Below are 17,223 nucleotides of genomic sequence, written 5' to 3'. Positions count from 1 at the left end.
ACAAGACAATATATATATTTTGACTGATGTATTTGAAACAAGACCATGCTGCTCAACAATCTGACATTCTTCACTAGTAAGAACAGTTTCAAATGACAATTTCGAAAACAACGTGCATGTAAAAGTAGGACAATCCAAATAATCTAAAGCATTAATATTCATAAAAATAATTTGAAAGAAACTTGGAACAACTTTGGTGAAATCTCTTTATTTCATGTGATACATTTCAGTGTTCTTTAATGCTCCTTTTTTTTATACAGCAGATAGTACATTATTCACACAAACGTTGCTAAACACGACATAATTCAAATGGACAGACACTTCAGAATAGCACACAGTTCAGTTGAGTACTCAGTGAGGGATAATAGAACAGCTGTTAAGGTAAAGACGGTGGTTCGATGTAATTAAATACCCATCTACATTTCTTTGTAAAAATGTAACAGCGAATGTATTGGTGTGTGGTGGTGGGACATTTATGGCTGTGTTTAGTTGGTGTGTGTGTGTCAATGTGTTTGTGTGTGTGAAAACGTGTTAAGGGATGGGTGGAGCAACTCATTTTGGTCAAGTATACAAGGCAATTTTACGGTTGCTTGTGTTACAAAATAAATAAACACAAAACTAACGGTCGTAAACAGGCAATAGCGCTAAAGATGAACTTCACTGCACTTATTTTCACAGCAAGGGTGTTAGGAAGCGTTAGCTGTATCTGAGGACCAACTCTAGCTACCTGCTCTACAGAACAACTACTGTCAGCAGGCCTCTCCATCTTTACAATGTTGGGTCTTGATTCAGTGCACAACGTTGGTGAACAAGCAAGGCATCGTTTTTTCTTAACCATCTATGAATCCTGCATGATGAGCACGCCGTTCCTGCAATAGTGTGACGAAAACAAGACAACAATATACATCAATTGGAGGGTGAGAAGGGAGACATCCTATGGGCCCATTGGATGTTTCCATTTAGTGTGTAAAAAGCTTTGACACCTGCTCACTCCATAGGCTCACATATGAACTTTAAAACACCCCTTCTCCTCAGACACAAGATGTGTTAGTATGTGTGCGGCTATTTGATGTAAGTCTCTATGCCAGATTTTCTATAGCTTCAAAGTGTATATCAATAGATTTAGGTTAGTATTTTCCACTACAATGAATTTGGGATCATGTCCCTTTTCTAAAAATGCATATCCTTTACTGATTGGCTATACATCCTTTCTGCAGCATCCTCTTTGGGAGACCTACCAATATATCAAAGAAGTTGCCATTGAAATCATCAGTCGATTAACTACAGTAATCCTAAATGAAGTTCTTTGGCTGTTCATGCCTTGATAATAATGTCCCTTATTCATGGTCCCATAAACCATTAGGCCTAAATTAATAGCTTTGATTTGAGCCAACAATGAAAGGAAATAATATTCATAGTTTAGAGGGGAATCTTTTTAGAACAAAGTATATCAAAACCTTGTGAATCACTTTGTTTATCACGTAGCTGGAATACTCTAGTTGACCCACTCCAGACTCACCATTGGAAATAAAAGCAAAGATCCAAGGGACTGAGACCTTATCCCTTTAATAGTCACTTAAATAATCTCAAACAATATCACTTCACAACAACGCAATAACCCGAGAGCAGTTAGCTATGTCAGTCTGCAATCCTATTTAATGTCATGCAGTTGGATGAAAATCTGAACATATTCAGCTTTCAACCTATTCTGTGTTTGACTTTTAACCTTTAATATAGTTGAATATCATCTGTTTAAATACAGAGTAATAGCACATCCACACGATTACTCCGAAAAGTCACTAAGTCGAAGGGGGGGGGGGGGGGGGGGGGGACAGGTTCTCAGATCGATGGCGGTGAGCCATAGGTGGGGAGAGTGGCCACTGAGACACAAGCTGTTGGTGGGGAGGAGGAAGGTCAGGTGGGGGGGGGGGGTGTTTACTAGCAGGAGCAGCTGCTCTCCGTCACTGCCATCTCTGGTGGCTTCTCCAGTTTGATATCGATCACTGAGAGAGGAGATGGTTAAGGTATATTATTCATTACGGTGTAATTTCATGGATATTTTTTTCCAAATAACATTTCACAATTATAAACAAAATTAAATCCATATACAATAGATAACCTGGTTCTCTGTTGTAATGTTTCCATCCAACCTTTTTATGCAATTGAAGTACTAAAATTGCACGACAGGCCTGATACAAACAGCAAATGTTTCTATAAAACTTTCCAAAAGTCCACAAAACAAATTACGCTAGGCAATGTGGGATCTGTCAAATAAATTAGTGGCAGTAGAAACGCTTTTATGAGCAAATATAATAACCATCATATTGAAGTAAACTTGGAGTCATGTGACGATATGTTGTGTGGTCCTCCCACTACGAATCGGGGAAGCATGCAGTTTATTATGCTACGGCTGAAATAAGTGATGAACTTCACAGGGTGGTGAAAGTGCAAGGTGATGACCTTGATGCTCCTCTCCAATAAATATTGAGGGTCTTATTCTGGTGATTTGATCGATGCTTGGCTGCCGTTTAACATAAAAATAATCTTGCTCTTTTGTCCATAATAATGTCATCATGTAAGCCATACCCAAACTGAATCTGCCAGCTGTTGGCTAGAGAGCATGTGCCAAGACCAGAGTGGGCACATTCACTATTTAACACAACATTGTGTGATAAAACCATTTTTATGTGCACAACGTCGTCACGCACAGCCTTTGATCTGCAACAAGTACATTTGATGGAAACATCTCTGGTGGGAAAACGTGTGTTTTAATGTGTGTCCTGTTTTATGCAGATGGTTTAACATTAGCATGAAATTCTGTTAATTGGATAGAAACTTAACTACTGAAGCATTTCTGGAGCGTTGATTTACATGTTGAGCTCAAACTTGCTCCAAACCATTCTGCCTCGGGGCTAACCCCTTTGTGAAAGGATACTGTCCTCTTTGCCCTTCTCTGGTGTGCTATCCATCCCAGGTAGGGCTGCAGCAACACGGCGAAACAGCTGAGGAACCACAAGAAAATAACCAGTGGATAAAACCAGCCATACCACACAGCGCATCAATAACATAAAGTTGGCCACATAAGTGATGAACTACACAGTACACCAAACATTAGGAACACCTTCCTAATATTCACATTTCCATTTAAAATAAACATACAACATATACACTGCTCAAAAAAATAAAGGGAACACTTAAACAACACAATGTAACTCCAAGTCAATCACACTTCTGTGAAATCAAACTGTCCATTTAGGAAGCAACACTGATTGACAATAAATGTCACATGCTGTTGTGCAAATGGAATAGACAAAAGGTGGAAATTATAGGCAATTAGCAAGACACCCCCAAAAAAGGAGTGATTCTGCAGGTGGTGACCACAGACAACTTCTCAGTTTCTATGCTTCCTGGCTTATGTTTGGTCACTTTTGAATGCTGGCGGTGCTCTCACTCTAGTGGTAGCATGAGACGGAGTCTACAACCCACACAAGTGGCTCAGGTAGTGCAGCTCATCCAGGATGGCACATCAATGCGAGCTGTGGCAAGAAGGTTTGCTGTGTCTGTCAGCGTAATGTCCAGAGCATGGAGGCGCTACCAGGAGACAGGCCAGTACATCAGGAGACGTGGAGGAGGCCGTAGGAGGGCAACAACCCAGCAGCAGGACCGCTCCTTGCACAAAGGCGGAGGTAGCGGTCCTGCTGCTGGGTTGTTGCCCTCCTACGGCCTCCTCCACGTCTCCTGATGTACTGGCCTGTCTCCTGGTAGCGCCTCCATGCTCTGGACACTACGCTGACAGACACAGCAAACCTTTTTGCCACAGCTCGCATTGATGTGCCATCCTGGATGAACTGCACTACCTGAGCCACTTGTGTGGGTTGTAGACTCCGTCTCATGCTACCACTAGAGTGAGAGCACCGCCAGCATTCAAAAGTGACCAAAACATCAGCCAGGAAGCATAGGAACTGAGAAGTGGTCTGTGGTCACCACCTGCTAAATCACTCCTTTTTTCGGGGTGTCTTGCTAATTGCCTATAATTTCCACCTTTTGTCTACTCCATTTGCACAACAGCACGTGAAATTTATTGTCAATCAGTGTTGCTTCCTAAGTGGACAGTTTGATTTCACAGAAGTGTGATTGACTTGGAGTTACATTGTGTTGTTTAAGTGTTTCCTTTATTTTTTTGAGCAGTGTATTTGTACATAGAGCTACATGCATTGGACAAAACTGATTTGGTTATTTATTACATATTAAAATCTTGGAAGATGTCTCAATAACACAAGAAAATGCCCCTACAGAATATTTAACATTTTCTTGTTAACTTGTCACAAGTTGCCATGTAATTGTTCATATTTTATGCCCATAAAATGTCCATGATTCCGTGCCAAACAGTGAGAAGCAGACATTTTGTGGAACGAGGAAAAATAAGAGAAAGACCCAACAACAACATGGAGCTAGACACCGCAGTACAACTGATGCTGAAGCGTTCTAAAGCAGTGGACAGGATCGACAACATGACCTGAGCACTGAGGGGAATCACAATGCAGAAAGGACTAGGTGGACAAGCCTTGAGGAGCCAGGTGACGAGAGAGAGAGAGGAGGGAAAACTAGAAGTTGTGAAAGAGGCAGCTGGCACTAGGAGGGCAGACTGGGCTGGACTATCCTGAGTGAACAGAAGCTCTACCTGTTTGACATTGTAGCCAGTCTTTGCGCTGGTTTCAATGAACATGACATTCAGTTCCTTAGCTCTCTGCTCGCCCTCTTCTGTGGTGATCTGTCTGCTCAGGCCACAGCAGAGAGGACGGAGAGATAGACAGACATGAAAGAGAACAGGCAGAGGGGGAAGGGAGAGAGAGGAAAAAAAGAACGAGCTCAGAGATTCCAGTTTTTGGTTAGAAAGAGAGGTTAGTTTGGTCCCATCTCTGTGGAACAAAGGGATAGGAGAGGAAGCAGCTTTGCTGAGAAGATCAAACAGCTTGACACGATACAGAGAAACAATCCCAGGTCACTCACAGTACAATCACTCGTTCCACATTAAACCTCTAATCCACGTTGTACATCAAATTATTCTTCCTAAGGCAGAACATAATGAGCAGTTCTGGAGGCTGCTTGTACACCTGCTGGTGGTAGCTGGACACCCACCTGTTTGACGTTATAGCCAGCCTTGGCGCTGGTCTCTATGTACATCACATTGAGTTCACGAGCTTTCCTCTCTGCAGCCTCAACAGATACTTGTCTGCCATGGTCCCAGGGGGAGGGACATGAGGGGAGGGTGGTGGCAGTGGGTTGGGAGTGGACACCAAATCAAAGTGACATGGGGAGACACCAGGGAGAGGGAACAAAATAAATAAATAAAACAAAATTTGACAAAAACAAAAAAGGCTTAAAGGAAAACTCCACCCCAAAATGATATTTTGGTATTTGTTTCATTAGTCAATTGTAGTCCCAAAATGTTTTGCTTGTCAGCAATCAAGTTTGAAGATATGTCACTTACAAAATACAGAAATCATCCCTGTATGATGCATATTACGGGGATAATTTCTGTATTTTGAAAGTTACATATCAGTAATGGAGTAACTTTAGCATGGAGTTCAACAGATCAAAATCAGAAAACATATGAAAATGTATCATGTTGGAGGCGCCAAATACATTCAAGGGACGAGGGAGGAACCAGGCTTTGACAAAGGCTTTACACATACAACGGTTTTCAAAATATGTCGACATTTAGTTCAGGGACCACATTACTGTTTACCACCACACCAACTACGCTCTACACACACACACACAATGTACCTTTTATCAGCCAAGTCTGTTTTGTTTCCCACAAGCATGATAATAACATCACTTCCTCTCTCTGTTCTGACGTCATCAATCCACTTTGAGGTTTGCTGGAATGAATTGAGATCTGAGGGGAAGAAAATTAGCAACTTGGAACGCATACAAAATGAGCATGACCACTTTAAATATAGTGTGAGGTATGAACTCTACAGTGAAGGGGTTATTAATAACGTTAGACACATTTGCAAATCAGAACAGTCGTTGCTCTTCATTGGAAGTACAGTTGATTTCAGTAGAGTAGCCAGGTGTTAGTAAGCAAAAGTAAACAGTAAGTTAAGTTTAAGCACAGAAATGAATATTAGTCCCCACGCCACTGTTAATACAAGGGAAAACTCCCTAATCCCCATGAAGTTGCATCATTAAAGTCCCTACATGGTATAGTGACACTGACTGCCTCCAATAATAGCAACACTACTCATACACTGAAAGCTGTTGCGGTTTGCTACTGTGTTATAGAAGATGACAACCTCCTTCCCAATGTAATGTCCCAGTGGCCCACAACCCCTACAGTGATGAGGGCACAGCTCTATCTAGGCCAGGAGGCTCTGACTCACTGGTGATGTCATAAACCACCACAGCAATGGTGGAGTCGCGGATGTAGCTGGGAATGAGGCTACGAAAACGCTCCTGTCCAGCAGTGTCCCAGAGCTGAAGCCGGACCTGGGGATTGGGATGGAGGAGGAGGAGAAACGGGACAGACGGAAAGGGGAAAATGAAGAAGAGGATTGACAAAGAGTTGCAAGAGAACAGCAAGGCAGCAGAGGTGAAAAATGATCATGCATCCTGGAACAGGAAAAGCTTTCCCCAAGCAGCTAGCAGATGACCTGTTCCCAATGTTGATCCTTTTTAGTGACCTATTACAGATGGCAAATGTTCCAAATCAATGCTTTTGGTGCAATTAAAGTCAACCAAACATTGCTGGTAACCTCTGCTAGCATTTCCCCTATTCCTTAGAAAAGCCCCTTTAGAGACATTTCCACAAGCACCACTGGATGTACTGAGCTTGAGAGTTCCATCATCCCCCTCTATAGGCCTATTTGCACCTATTGGGAGAAACGTAGAGGAAACATTGCACTTACAAAGTCATCTACAACATCTACTCACTTTAGAGTAGCATAGAATTTGCAGGGAATGGAAGCCCTGAAGCGCCAATAACCTATTTCCTGATCCGGTTCCTCACTGACCACAAGCAAGTGTGGTTCAACTCATTGCTACAGTCCAATGACGTTGCCAAGCTGTGGAAATACTGTTTGCCCTGTTCTCCCCTTCCGTCCACTGAGAGAAGGGCAGGGACGTGATACCTACTTGCTATGTCATAAACCACCACAGCAGCGGCTGAGTCTCTGATGTAGCTGGGGATGAGGCTGCGGAACCGCTCCTGCCCGGCCGTATCCCACAGCTGGAGCCGAATCTGTGGCCAACCGTGCAACAAACCGAGGAGTGGACACAGTTCGAAACCCAGCCATGGGGATGGAGGGGAGGAGTGGACAGAGGGAAAAAAACGTATAATGATGGAACTAAAAACAGAATCATGGCAGGAAAGAAAACTTGATTGGCTACATGAAAACTGATAATTAAACTGCAAATTATAGTTCCTCTACGTCCATACTAAACAAGCAGTCTAGTTGGGATGAGATAAAAAGCAGACTACCTAAGCCCATTTTTGACAGTGGCATGTAGAGGGATATACAATGTTTATGCATGGACACAAACTCAAGGGACACGTGAAATGGTTTCAAATGAAAGGCTCCAAGTGATGCAATGATATAGAAACAAAAGTGGTACTTACCGTACGATCTTCCAGGTACATCGTTTTCGATAAAAAGTCGATGCCAATTGTAGCCTGCAAGACAAAAATTTCAAATTCTCAGACATCACATGACCATACTACATTCAACAAAAAGCAGAAAAGGGATGACCTTGTGTCCTTATTCTTTTTCAGCTTTGTAACAGATTTTATGTAAGCTACTATCAGGTTAGAAAAACAGAACAATTCCCCCAAGCAAAATAACCAAAAGAGCTTAAAACAGTGTGCATGCCTACTAATATTACTCATGTTATGCATTAGTTTACATGCAATAAATAACAAGTACTGTACTTGAGATGAGGTAATGTACCTGATAGGTATTGTCAAAGCTGTCATACATAAACCTGGTGATAAGCGATGTCTTCCCCACTGTAAAGACAGACATGCAGAGCAGAGAGCATTTAGTTTACATTTTGACATTTAGGCAGTAACACAGTAACAGAATGACGCAGAGACTGATTTTTCACATCAAAAACTGTATGTCAAACAAAAACCAATGATTGCAAAGTTAAAGAAACCATACAACTACGCACAATGACGACTTATGACAATTTTCACAATAAAACAAAAACAAAACATGCTTACTTGAAGAACAGCAGCAGATGCAAAGTCTGCTAACAACAGCACTGTTCTTTGTAATGGTGCAGGCACACCAAGAAATCTGACTAGTTACTTAGCAAAGTAGGAGGCCGTTCCTTTTCTTGCTAGAACAAAAGACGCCCCTGGTGTGTACGGACGAACCAGCCGCTACTACTTGTAGAATCGCAATGCTCGTCAGTGGCCGAGAACTTGACTTCGAGCCAATCAGAGCACAAACCGATACGTAAAGCCAACAGAAGTATATAACAAAAATTCCCTTTTCCCAGTGTAATCCACCACATTTGTCAGAATTGTTCTAACTAAAATAATAAAGCCGCATAATACATCATTTTTCTCAAGTAAGTCTTTACATCTAGCTAATAAGTTTTGTGCTTGAAGGATTTTTTTTGTCAGGTCCAGTTTGATAATGTGAAACTGCTTATTAGCGTTAGCTTGCTGAGCCAGGCAGTCACACAAACAAACCGGATGGGTTGGTAAATGCACACAACACTAAATGCTTTACCAAGCTAGCCATTTAGCAAGGTGAAGCAATAATTGAATTCATTCTCCATTATCCCATACTGTCAATACCAGTTCGCTTGCTAGCTAACGTTAGCACCGCAACACATAGGGCCTTCACTCACTGCTATAGAATGTAGGGGAACCGCAAGTCAATTAGAGGGAACTTCTAAATAAATGTCAAAACGTAATTCTCTTTGCACAAGGACTCGGAGTAAAAAAAATCTTGATCAATCGATTGGTCGAAACTTCAAAACGTGTATTTGTGTGATCTGACTCAATGTAGCAGAATTAAAGACAAAATCAATTCTGTGGGTGCTAGATTGACACAGTTAAGTCTTCTCTGCTGGCTGCCAGTGTTGCCAACTCCTCAGTAAGGAAAGTAGCTATTGGCTGTCCTAAAAGTCGCTAAATGACATCATCGCCTAATTGGCCATGTGCATGTCATTGTGATGGATGCTGTAGGAGAGAAGAATAACGTTGTGGGAGAGACAAAAAGTGAGTAAAAAACACCCTAAATATGTTTAGAACTACAAATGAGCAAGCTGCAGAGTGGCACACAGCAAATAAGAACCAGATATGAGGCCATACTCCTCCAGCACTTTATAGACCCCATTGTTAATCCATCATAACAGAGGCATTGTCAGTCCCTATCCCCAGGAGTTTCTCTTTTTTAAGACAACACTGAGGAAAGCCACAACAGCACAGGCTATAGACTTGGCATCTCCTCCCTCCAAGTCAACAAGCCCAAGAAATATTGATACAATTGTCTGCTTGCTGTCACGGAATTACCTTATCACAACCCCCAGGTATTTAGAAACACTTACATTCGTGGACTCATTGAGGAGGAGGCTGAAACGCTGGTCACCCACATCTGCAACCAACTTTTTCAGAAAGTTTGAGTTTGTTTTTTTACATCACTAAGTTTGGCGTAGAAATCGGCCTTACAATACAGGCAGTATGCCCTAGTATCATCTCCAATAAACGGCTTCAACCAGCCTTTGAATTCAGGGTTTGATTCCCACTCCTTTCTGTATTTTTGAGTGTACAGTTTAGACTGAGACATGAGCTAGCCGGCTAGATGTTTAGCTTATGTCACAGAGAGGCACACACACAGTGGACAAGGTGAGTAAGTGACTGAGGCTATGTGAGTCAAATGCAGTGATTTATTTTTGTGCAGTGATTTACTTTAGACAAAGAACATTTTACATCCCCGCCCTGAATGTAATCCCGCCCTGAATGCAAGTGGTGGCTTCCCGCAAGCGCGATTCATTTGCAGTCTGGACAAGGAAGGGGTGAACATTTGCTCTGACTGCAGCGCGAGGACTGGGCCGCCTGTGAGTGCTTTGGGACAGGGGTGGGGCCCACGGCAGCACATTGAGAAGAGTAAGAACAGTACGTGCTTTCACGTCAGTCTCCAAAAACACCAGAAAAAGTCACTAGATTTGTCACTAGCCGATTTTTTGAAAATGTGTCACTAGAGGGGTCTGAATTCTTGCTAAATATAGCGGCTAAGTTGGCAACACTGACTGGCTGCTGAGGTTGATGCAGAGAAAGAGGTCAGTGAGTGAAACACGTGAGCTAGTTGGCAGGTGACTGCTAGGCTCTTAATTCATCCTTCCTCAAAAACCCATTGGAGAAGGTGGTCAGAGGGGAGGGACCTTGTACCTTCTCCTACACTAGTTGCGGAGATAGGATGCGAGCAATCAAGGAAATATAAAATCAAACAAAGCCTAGTCGTGTTGAGCGATTAAACAAAATGAAAGTTATTTTTTTAACAACTGTTGGTAAATTATCTGTTCAATTATTTGAATTCTATGTTATTTTTTGGGTGAGCTCAATGCGCACACAGCAGTTTCTCCAGAGATAAATCAGATCCAGCCTGAACTGTGTCATGTAGTAGGGAGTTATCATTTCCGACTGGCCAATATTCTACAGAACTACCACGTTTTATGCGTTAAACTAAATACAATGACCATAATCCATTGCGCATCTACTTTTCCAGTCTGTGTTTCTTTTAGGACTACTATGGAAGAGAGAAGAATGTGCGATCCTGAGCGAGAGCGTAGCAGTTGCTTCTCTCTACCTGAAAATACATGATCTAAGTCAGGGTTTCCCAAACTCGTTTTGGTTTTTGCCCTAGCACTACACAGCTGATTCGAATTACCCATCAAGCTGATTATTTGAATCAGCTGTGTAGTGCTGGAGCAAAAGCGTCCACGGATGTAAGTGTTTCTAAATACCTGGGGGTTGTGATAAGGTAATTCCGTGACAAAAAAAAAAAAACTCATGAATGGAATGAAATAAAACACTTGTTTCTCAGTGTAGCATAGGTTGTGAGCCTTGCAAACAACTTGTCCACTCTGACAATGAGAATAATAAGACTAATAATATATTGAATGCATTAATAACAAAAATTACTGTATCCATTTCTAATCTGCAATGTTTGTTTGATGGGGACTAATGGTAAATGTACTACAGGTGATATGTAATGGGGTATTGATAGACACTAAACACTCAAAGGGCAAACAATTCACACAATGAAGTTATGAAACAAGGAATGCACACCAATTCACGGGAGGGAGTGTATTCTGGAGAACCACACTCCCCTTCTTAGACTGTCCACTGAGATACCTGTCTCATAAGGCATGAAATATATATTTGCGACCGCTAAACTAAAACGACTAATTGGGGTCAGCCCTACTTCGCACTCATTATAAATCACCTACAGTTATTCATTGGATTATTCTCTACAATATAACCTTAATATGCTAGTACTTAACAATATTGATCAACTAAGAATGTTAGTTTGAGCTGACCGATTCAAGTTTAGACGTGCCGCTCTTGGTTGTATCTCTTCCATTGTCGGTGTTGGGAGGTATTTCCATGCTTTGGACCAATCAAAATCAACTTCATACCCTTGTCATTTTCATCTCCAGATTCTTGGCTTTCATTGGTGATCAATCTAAATTGAGGGGCCATATCAACGGTGATTTAAAGGGAAATATTCCAAAATACAACATGAAAACTGCAACAGATTGCTTTCAGGGAGGGTAGACATTGAAATTCAGTCTGTTAGCTTTATAAATATATACACTGAACAAAAATATAAAACGCAACATGTAGAGTGTTCCCCAGTTTCATGAGCTGATATAAAAGATCCCAGAAATGTTCCATACGCACAAAAACCTTTTCTCAAAAAATGTTGTGCACAAAATTTGTTTTACATCCCTCTTAGTAAGCATTTCTCCTTTGCCAAAATAACCCATACACCTGACAGGTTTGTCATATCAAGAAGCTGATTAAACATGATCCTTACACAGGTGCACAATGTGCTGGGGACAATTAAAGGCCACTCTAAAATGGGCAGTTTTTTCACACAATGCCTCAAGTGTTGAGGGAGTGTGCAAATGGCATGCTGAGTGCAGGAATGTCCCACCTGAGCTGTTGCCAGTGAATTTTAATGTTAATTTCTTTACCATAAGCCACCCACAACGTTGTTTTAGAGAATTTGGCAGTATGTCCAACCGGCCTCACAACAACATACCACGTGTACGGTGTCATATGGGCGAGCGGTTTGCTGATATCAACATTGTGAACAGAGTGCCCCATAGTGGTGGTGGGGTTATGGTATGGGCAGGCATAAGCTACGGACAACCAACACAATTGCATTTTATCAATGGCAATTTGAATGCACAGAGATACCGAGGCCCATTGTTGTACCATTCATCCACCGCCATCCCCTCATGTTTCAGCGTGATAATACACAATTCCTGGAAGATGAATATGTCCCAGTTCTTCCATGGCCTGCATACTCAGACATGTCACCCTTTGGGCATGTTTGGGATGCTCTGGATTGACGTGTATGACAGCGTGTTCCGGTACCCGCCAATATCCAACAACTTCGCACCGTCATTGAACAGGAGTGGGACAACATTCCACAATCAAATCTATGCAAAGGAGATGTGTCACACTGCATGAGGCAAATGGTGGTCACGCCAGATACTGACCGGTTTTCTGATTAATGCCCCTACTTTTTTTTTTTAAAGGCATCTGTGACAGATGCATATCTGTATTCCTAGTCATGTGAAATCCATAGATTAGGGCCTAAGAATTAATTTCAATTGACTGATTTCCTTATATGAACTGTAAATCAGTAAAATTGTTGCATTTTGCGTTTATATTTTAGTTCAGTATATATGCCCAATTTTGTTTTGTAGTCTGCGGATTTCATTTAGAAAAAGCCCATGTTATCACACTAACCTGCAGCCACTAGCTAGCTTATCAGATGATGTTGGAAGTTAGCTCCGTTCTGCCCACGGAGCGTGACAGTTCTACTGAGCAGCGTAGAAGTTATTTTTGACCATGGCCGCGGTGACAATCTAATCATGCTAAATTATCAGAGTAAATCTGTAACATCTGAACCGTATATGGTAAAGACATCGGTATGGGCTATTGTTTTTCTGATGTAATTCTCTATTTAATAAACATTTTTATAAACCTTGAATGAAAGAGTACAACAGTGGTCACCAACCTAGTCGATCAACAAACATTTCAGTAGAAAAGCCAACGAAAAAGCCTTGCATGCTTATTTTTAATTTTATTCGTCTTGCACTGTTGGCGGTAGGTGCACTTGATTCAGAAGCCCTGTGCGCCAGGTAGGGAGTGTTCCCATTTTTAACCTTATCATTTGTCTGAAGGGATAAACTGACTACCCGGGGGACTGGGAGAGCTAAATTAAGTGTGCATACTGCTCTGGCAAATCAGATCGCTCAAATCACCATGCCTAAAGCATCCACGACCCCACAGTAAAGTGTCATACTAGCCTATGTGAGATTTCATTAATTTTAAAACCATGACCATTGAGAGACTGTTGAAATACAGCAAACACTTTACAAAACTGCTTCTCTCTACTTCCACTACAACCAGCACTGCATCTGCAATGAATTAGTAGCCAAGTGTATCGATAGGCCTGCATTTTATTATTAGCAGCTCGTAATGTTTATTTTACTATCAAGGTATTATTTCACGTACTCTGGTCATAGAAACAACATGGATTTGTGCATGAGGCAGAAATAATGCAATGCTACTCGAGTGTCATCAGTAGGTAGGAAGACTGTCCCCTCTCTCTGATCAGTCTCATCGGAGGGAGAGCGCAGGGACCGTGAGAGGCAGACCCTCTGCTGCTGCTTTTTCCCCCTCTCCTGACTGCCCAGATGCAGGTAACATCAGTACAGTAAAATAAAAAAACGAATTATTTGCAAATGATTTCCATTTATGCTGAGCTGTGCCTCAGAAGTGATATAACTGATCAAATGTTTTATAATATAATAAGGTCTGAGAAGAACATTGGCAGGCCAAGCATAGCAAATAGTAAAACATCTGGAGGAAATATTCACTAATGTTGTATAAGCGAATTAACACACTCCAGACTGCGTTGTCATGGAATTACCGCACACCTCAGTGGTTGAAGTGACTTTATATGACTTAACACAAACCTCATTCCTACAGAACTGTTTTTATTTAGGTTACTGTTGCATAGTCTTAGATTTAAAAAAAATAATCTGATCAGTAGATCTCTGCTTGCTTTTTAACTCAAACTGATCTTGAATCAGAAAAGGTTGGTGACAACAGCCCTAAAACACATCAACTCCGACTCGTCAGCTAACAGGCAGCTGCTTCATTCAAAAACAAATCCATTTTTATTTAATAATGTTGCTAGTTACTCCAGTCATCTAGTTGTAGCCATCTGGTTAGTATCAATGGCTTACAAATGCTAGTTAGCCAAGTAGTAATAACATTAGCACAGCTGGCTAGTTAGCTACAGCAGGCACAAGCCAAACAAACTACTGCCACTTTGTGGCCTGGAGTATTTCAACAAAACGGAGGTAAAACCACAGCTTTTCTAAACCCAGAGGCGCAACATCGAGAATTACGCTTACGAACCAGACCGGTTAGAGAAGTCAAATTCTTCATTATGTGTTAATTTTCTCAACCTAAAAGGCACAACCTAGATTTGAGCCAATGTCTTAAGTAGTTGAACATGTCATTACTCCAATCTCGTGAAAATAACACATTTTCGTCAAAAAACATCGAAGGAGCGTCTTTAATTTGACGTTCTGCACAAGAGCATTTCGGCACGAGACGACCTTAGACCCGATGACCTATTACTGCGCAGCTAGCCAATGTCGCCATGACATCTACAAGTGTGATCGAGATTTCTATTAGAGGAGCAGTTTTTGCCTATCTTTGAACAAAGTTAACTGCCGAAACTCTGGGCAGAGGTTAAGTACCTAACGTTATCGGCAGTCAGATTTCTCTGCGTCTGACCCTTAATTTTCAGTGGAAAGTGTTAAGGCGTCCTTGTGCATACAGACGTATGGTTTGTTTAATTTACAATCATTGGTTTTTGTTTAGCATACATTTTAAGTGTAAAATCTGTGTACCATTATTCTGTACCATAGAATTGTCAATTTGCTAAATTGTGCATGATCCTCTGTGGAACTGCAATTTGGGAGGAATAGTAAACGTAGCCTAGGCAGAATTGCATTATGAGCATTTAGCTATTTAAAACAATTGAATATACTGACAGTAACCATGCGTTAAGCGATCATATGTCATATTGTTTATTTGTATTATAACATCTAAAAACGAATCGATAGACTACTGAACCCACGGCGCTGAGCTGGCAAGGGTGGAGCCACGAATGGAGGAGACAGCTAGCAAGCTAAAATGGACTGGAAAAGCAATACAGTTTTGGGTCTATGCAAATCTAAATTAAGATGTGTCTGAGGAAATAATATGCCTTATGTCTAGTTTGTAAGCGGCCCAGCGCGTTTCCACCCAAGCAAACGCGTTACTAGGCTCCCCTCTACTAACAGACGTGGCTTGGCAGAGTTAACGTTAGCTAGCTAACAGTATCCAACTGTTCAAGTTTGCTATAGGACTCCACACACGCTGAAGCTACAGTAGCTGGCAAGTAAACATCCACTTAACTAGTTGGCTAAATAAGTCTAACTACCCAGCAGAAGCAAGCGTAACTTCAACAAACGTTAGTGAATGACACCGACAATTCAGTAACGTGCTAGTACTGTAGCTAGCCAACTTAGTTACAGGGTGTGCATGACTTGGCTAGCTAGCTAAATTCGTTGGCATTTTCTTGGGCAACATCTGAAGGAACACATTTTCCTGATTAAATTGGATAGCTAGCAAGTTCCCTTTACATGTTATAGTCATTGGCTAAAATATAGCTAGCTAGCTAACCTAACGAGGCATCGTCTGAGTTGTTAAAAGCCTCATCGTTCTGCCTCGGCCTGGCTAGCTACGGTACTGTTAGGCTAATGCCAGCTGGCAGTACTCATCAAAACGCCCCACAACAAATAACCACATTACATGCCCTGAATACTCCTCCACTTACCACTTTGCTCGCCTAAGAATACGAGCTTAAATTTCCGAAGGGGGTTGCCAAACTCTCCGCCGCCGGTTGTGGTTGACATCTTTATTAAAAGATAAACAGCTAGCTATATGGCCCGTTTTCTATGTTGTCTCGATAGGTTAGAGTCGCCGGGTAGTAAAGCCAGAGACTGTAAAGAAAGCGAGACACCCACTCCCTCTTCTTCGATGGGGTTTTGCCAATGTTCTTCTTCCTGTGAATTTCCGGAACACTAGACGCGGTGTTACTTATTGCAGGTCGGATTGCACATTCTGGTAACAAAAACAATAGTTACAGGTGAAGGAGACATTTTTTAATTGCACCACCAACTACCCCTGCACCTTACCTATACACTATCCCCAAAACCCACCACCCCATCCCACAAAATGTGAAATTTTGTTTTTACATTGGTTAAAAGTAGTGACTCAGAGCTACAAAATAGTATATCATACACTGTAGTTAAGAAACAATGGGAAAGTAATTCTGCTTTGAAAGTTGATAAACTTGTAATCCCACTTCTGAAGAACTATTCCTTGAATGTTTTGGTACACCTATTGGAGAGCTTAGTCTACACCTATTCAGCATCATTCACACCCTCTTAAGCATTAACCCCACCCATCTCTAAGGATTCACGTGAGGCCATGTGATAAACAGAGTGAGTTAACATTTCCACACTAAAAAAAAAAAAGTGTGAAAAAGGAAACTCCAGGTAAAAATGCACTTTAGGATATAGGCCATAGACTAAATAATCTGACTAAGTGTCAAGATAAATAGTATAAATATTTTATAATTATTAGATCATCCTTACCCAGACACACTGGTCTAAATTGATGGGTCATGTGAAAGAAATGCTATAGCCACCCCCAGCCACATCTAGCTAAGTGGATGGGTCACTATTGTCTGGACATGTACACATCTTCATGAAATACAATAGATAGCCGTAATCACCCCCAGACACCTGGCTAACTTGATGGGGCAAGTAATATTCTGGCGAAGTGGAGTCTTTGTTATGCACGCCTCTTGGAGGGAACGCAACACCCTGCTACACTCA

General features: G+C 41.5%; 1 protein-coding gene across 4 annotated transcripts; it reads right to left on the bottom strand.

Annotated features, from left to right (window-relative positions):
• Positions 1-192: 192 nt before the first annotated feature.
• LOC129858040 (ras-related protein Rab-6A-like) lies at positions 193-16,493 on the bottom strand. 4 transcript variants are annotated; one of them, XM_055926928.1, is made up of 8 exons: positions 16,158-16,493; positions 7,953-8,011; positions 7,625-7,678; positions 7,141-7,246; positions 5,791-5,902; positions 5,140-5,233; positions 2,936-3,002; positions 193-2,003 (listed from the first exon to the last, which is right to left on the bottom strand). In XM_055926928.1, exons 1-8 carry the CDS (start codon positions 16,234-16,236, stop codon positions 1,939-1,941), a joined length of 636 nt encoding a protein of 211 aa, XP_055782903.1. In that variant the 5' UTR covers positions 16,237-16,493; the 3' UTR covers positions 193-1,938. The 4 variants fall into 4 exon arrangements, with proteins under 4 accessions (XP_055782903.1, XP_055782902.1, XP_055782901.1 ...); XM_055926927.1 differs by lacking the exon at positions 5,140-5,233 and adding an exon at positions 4,682-4,775 and having other exon boundaries at positions 16,158-16,465; XM_055926926.1 differs by lacking the exon at positions 7,141-7,246 and adding an exon at positions 6,390-6,495 and having other exon boundaries at positions 16,158-16,453.
• Positions 16,494-17,223: the final 730 nt, after the last annotated feature.

Source organism: Salvelinus fontinalis, chromosome 6 (genome assembly GCF_029448725.1).
Source record: "Salvelinus fontinalis isolate EN_2023a chromosome 6, ASM2944872v1, whole genome shotgun sequence".
Lineage (NCBI taxonomy): Eukaryota > Metazoa > Chordata > Actinopteri > Salmoniformes > Salmonidae > Salvelinus > Salvelinus fontinalis.
Note: the sequence above shows the minus strand (reverse complement) of the source record. Positions and strands in the feature narration are given on the sequence as shown.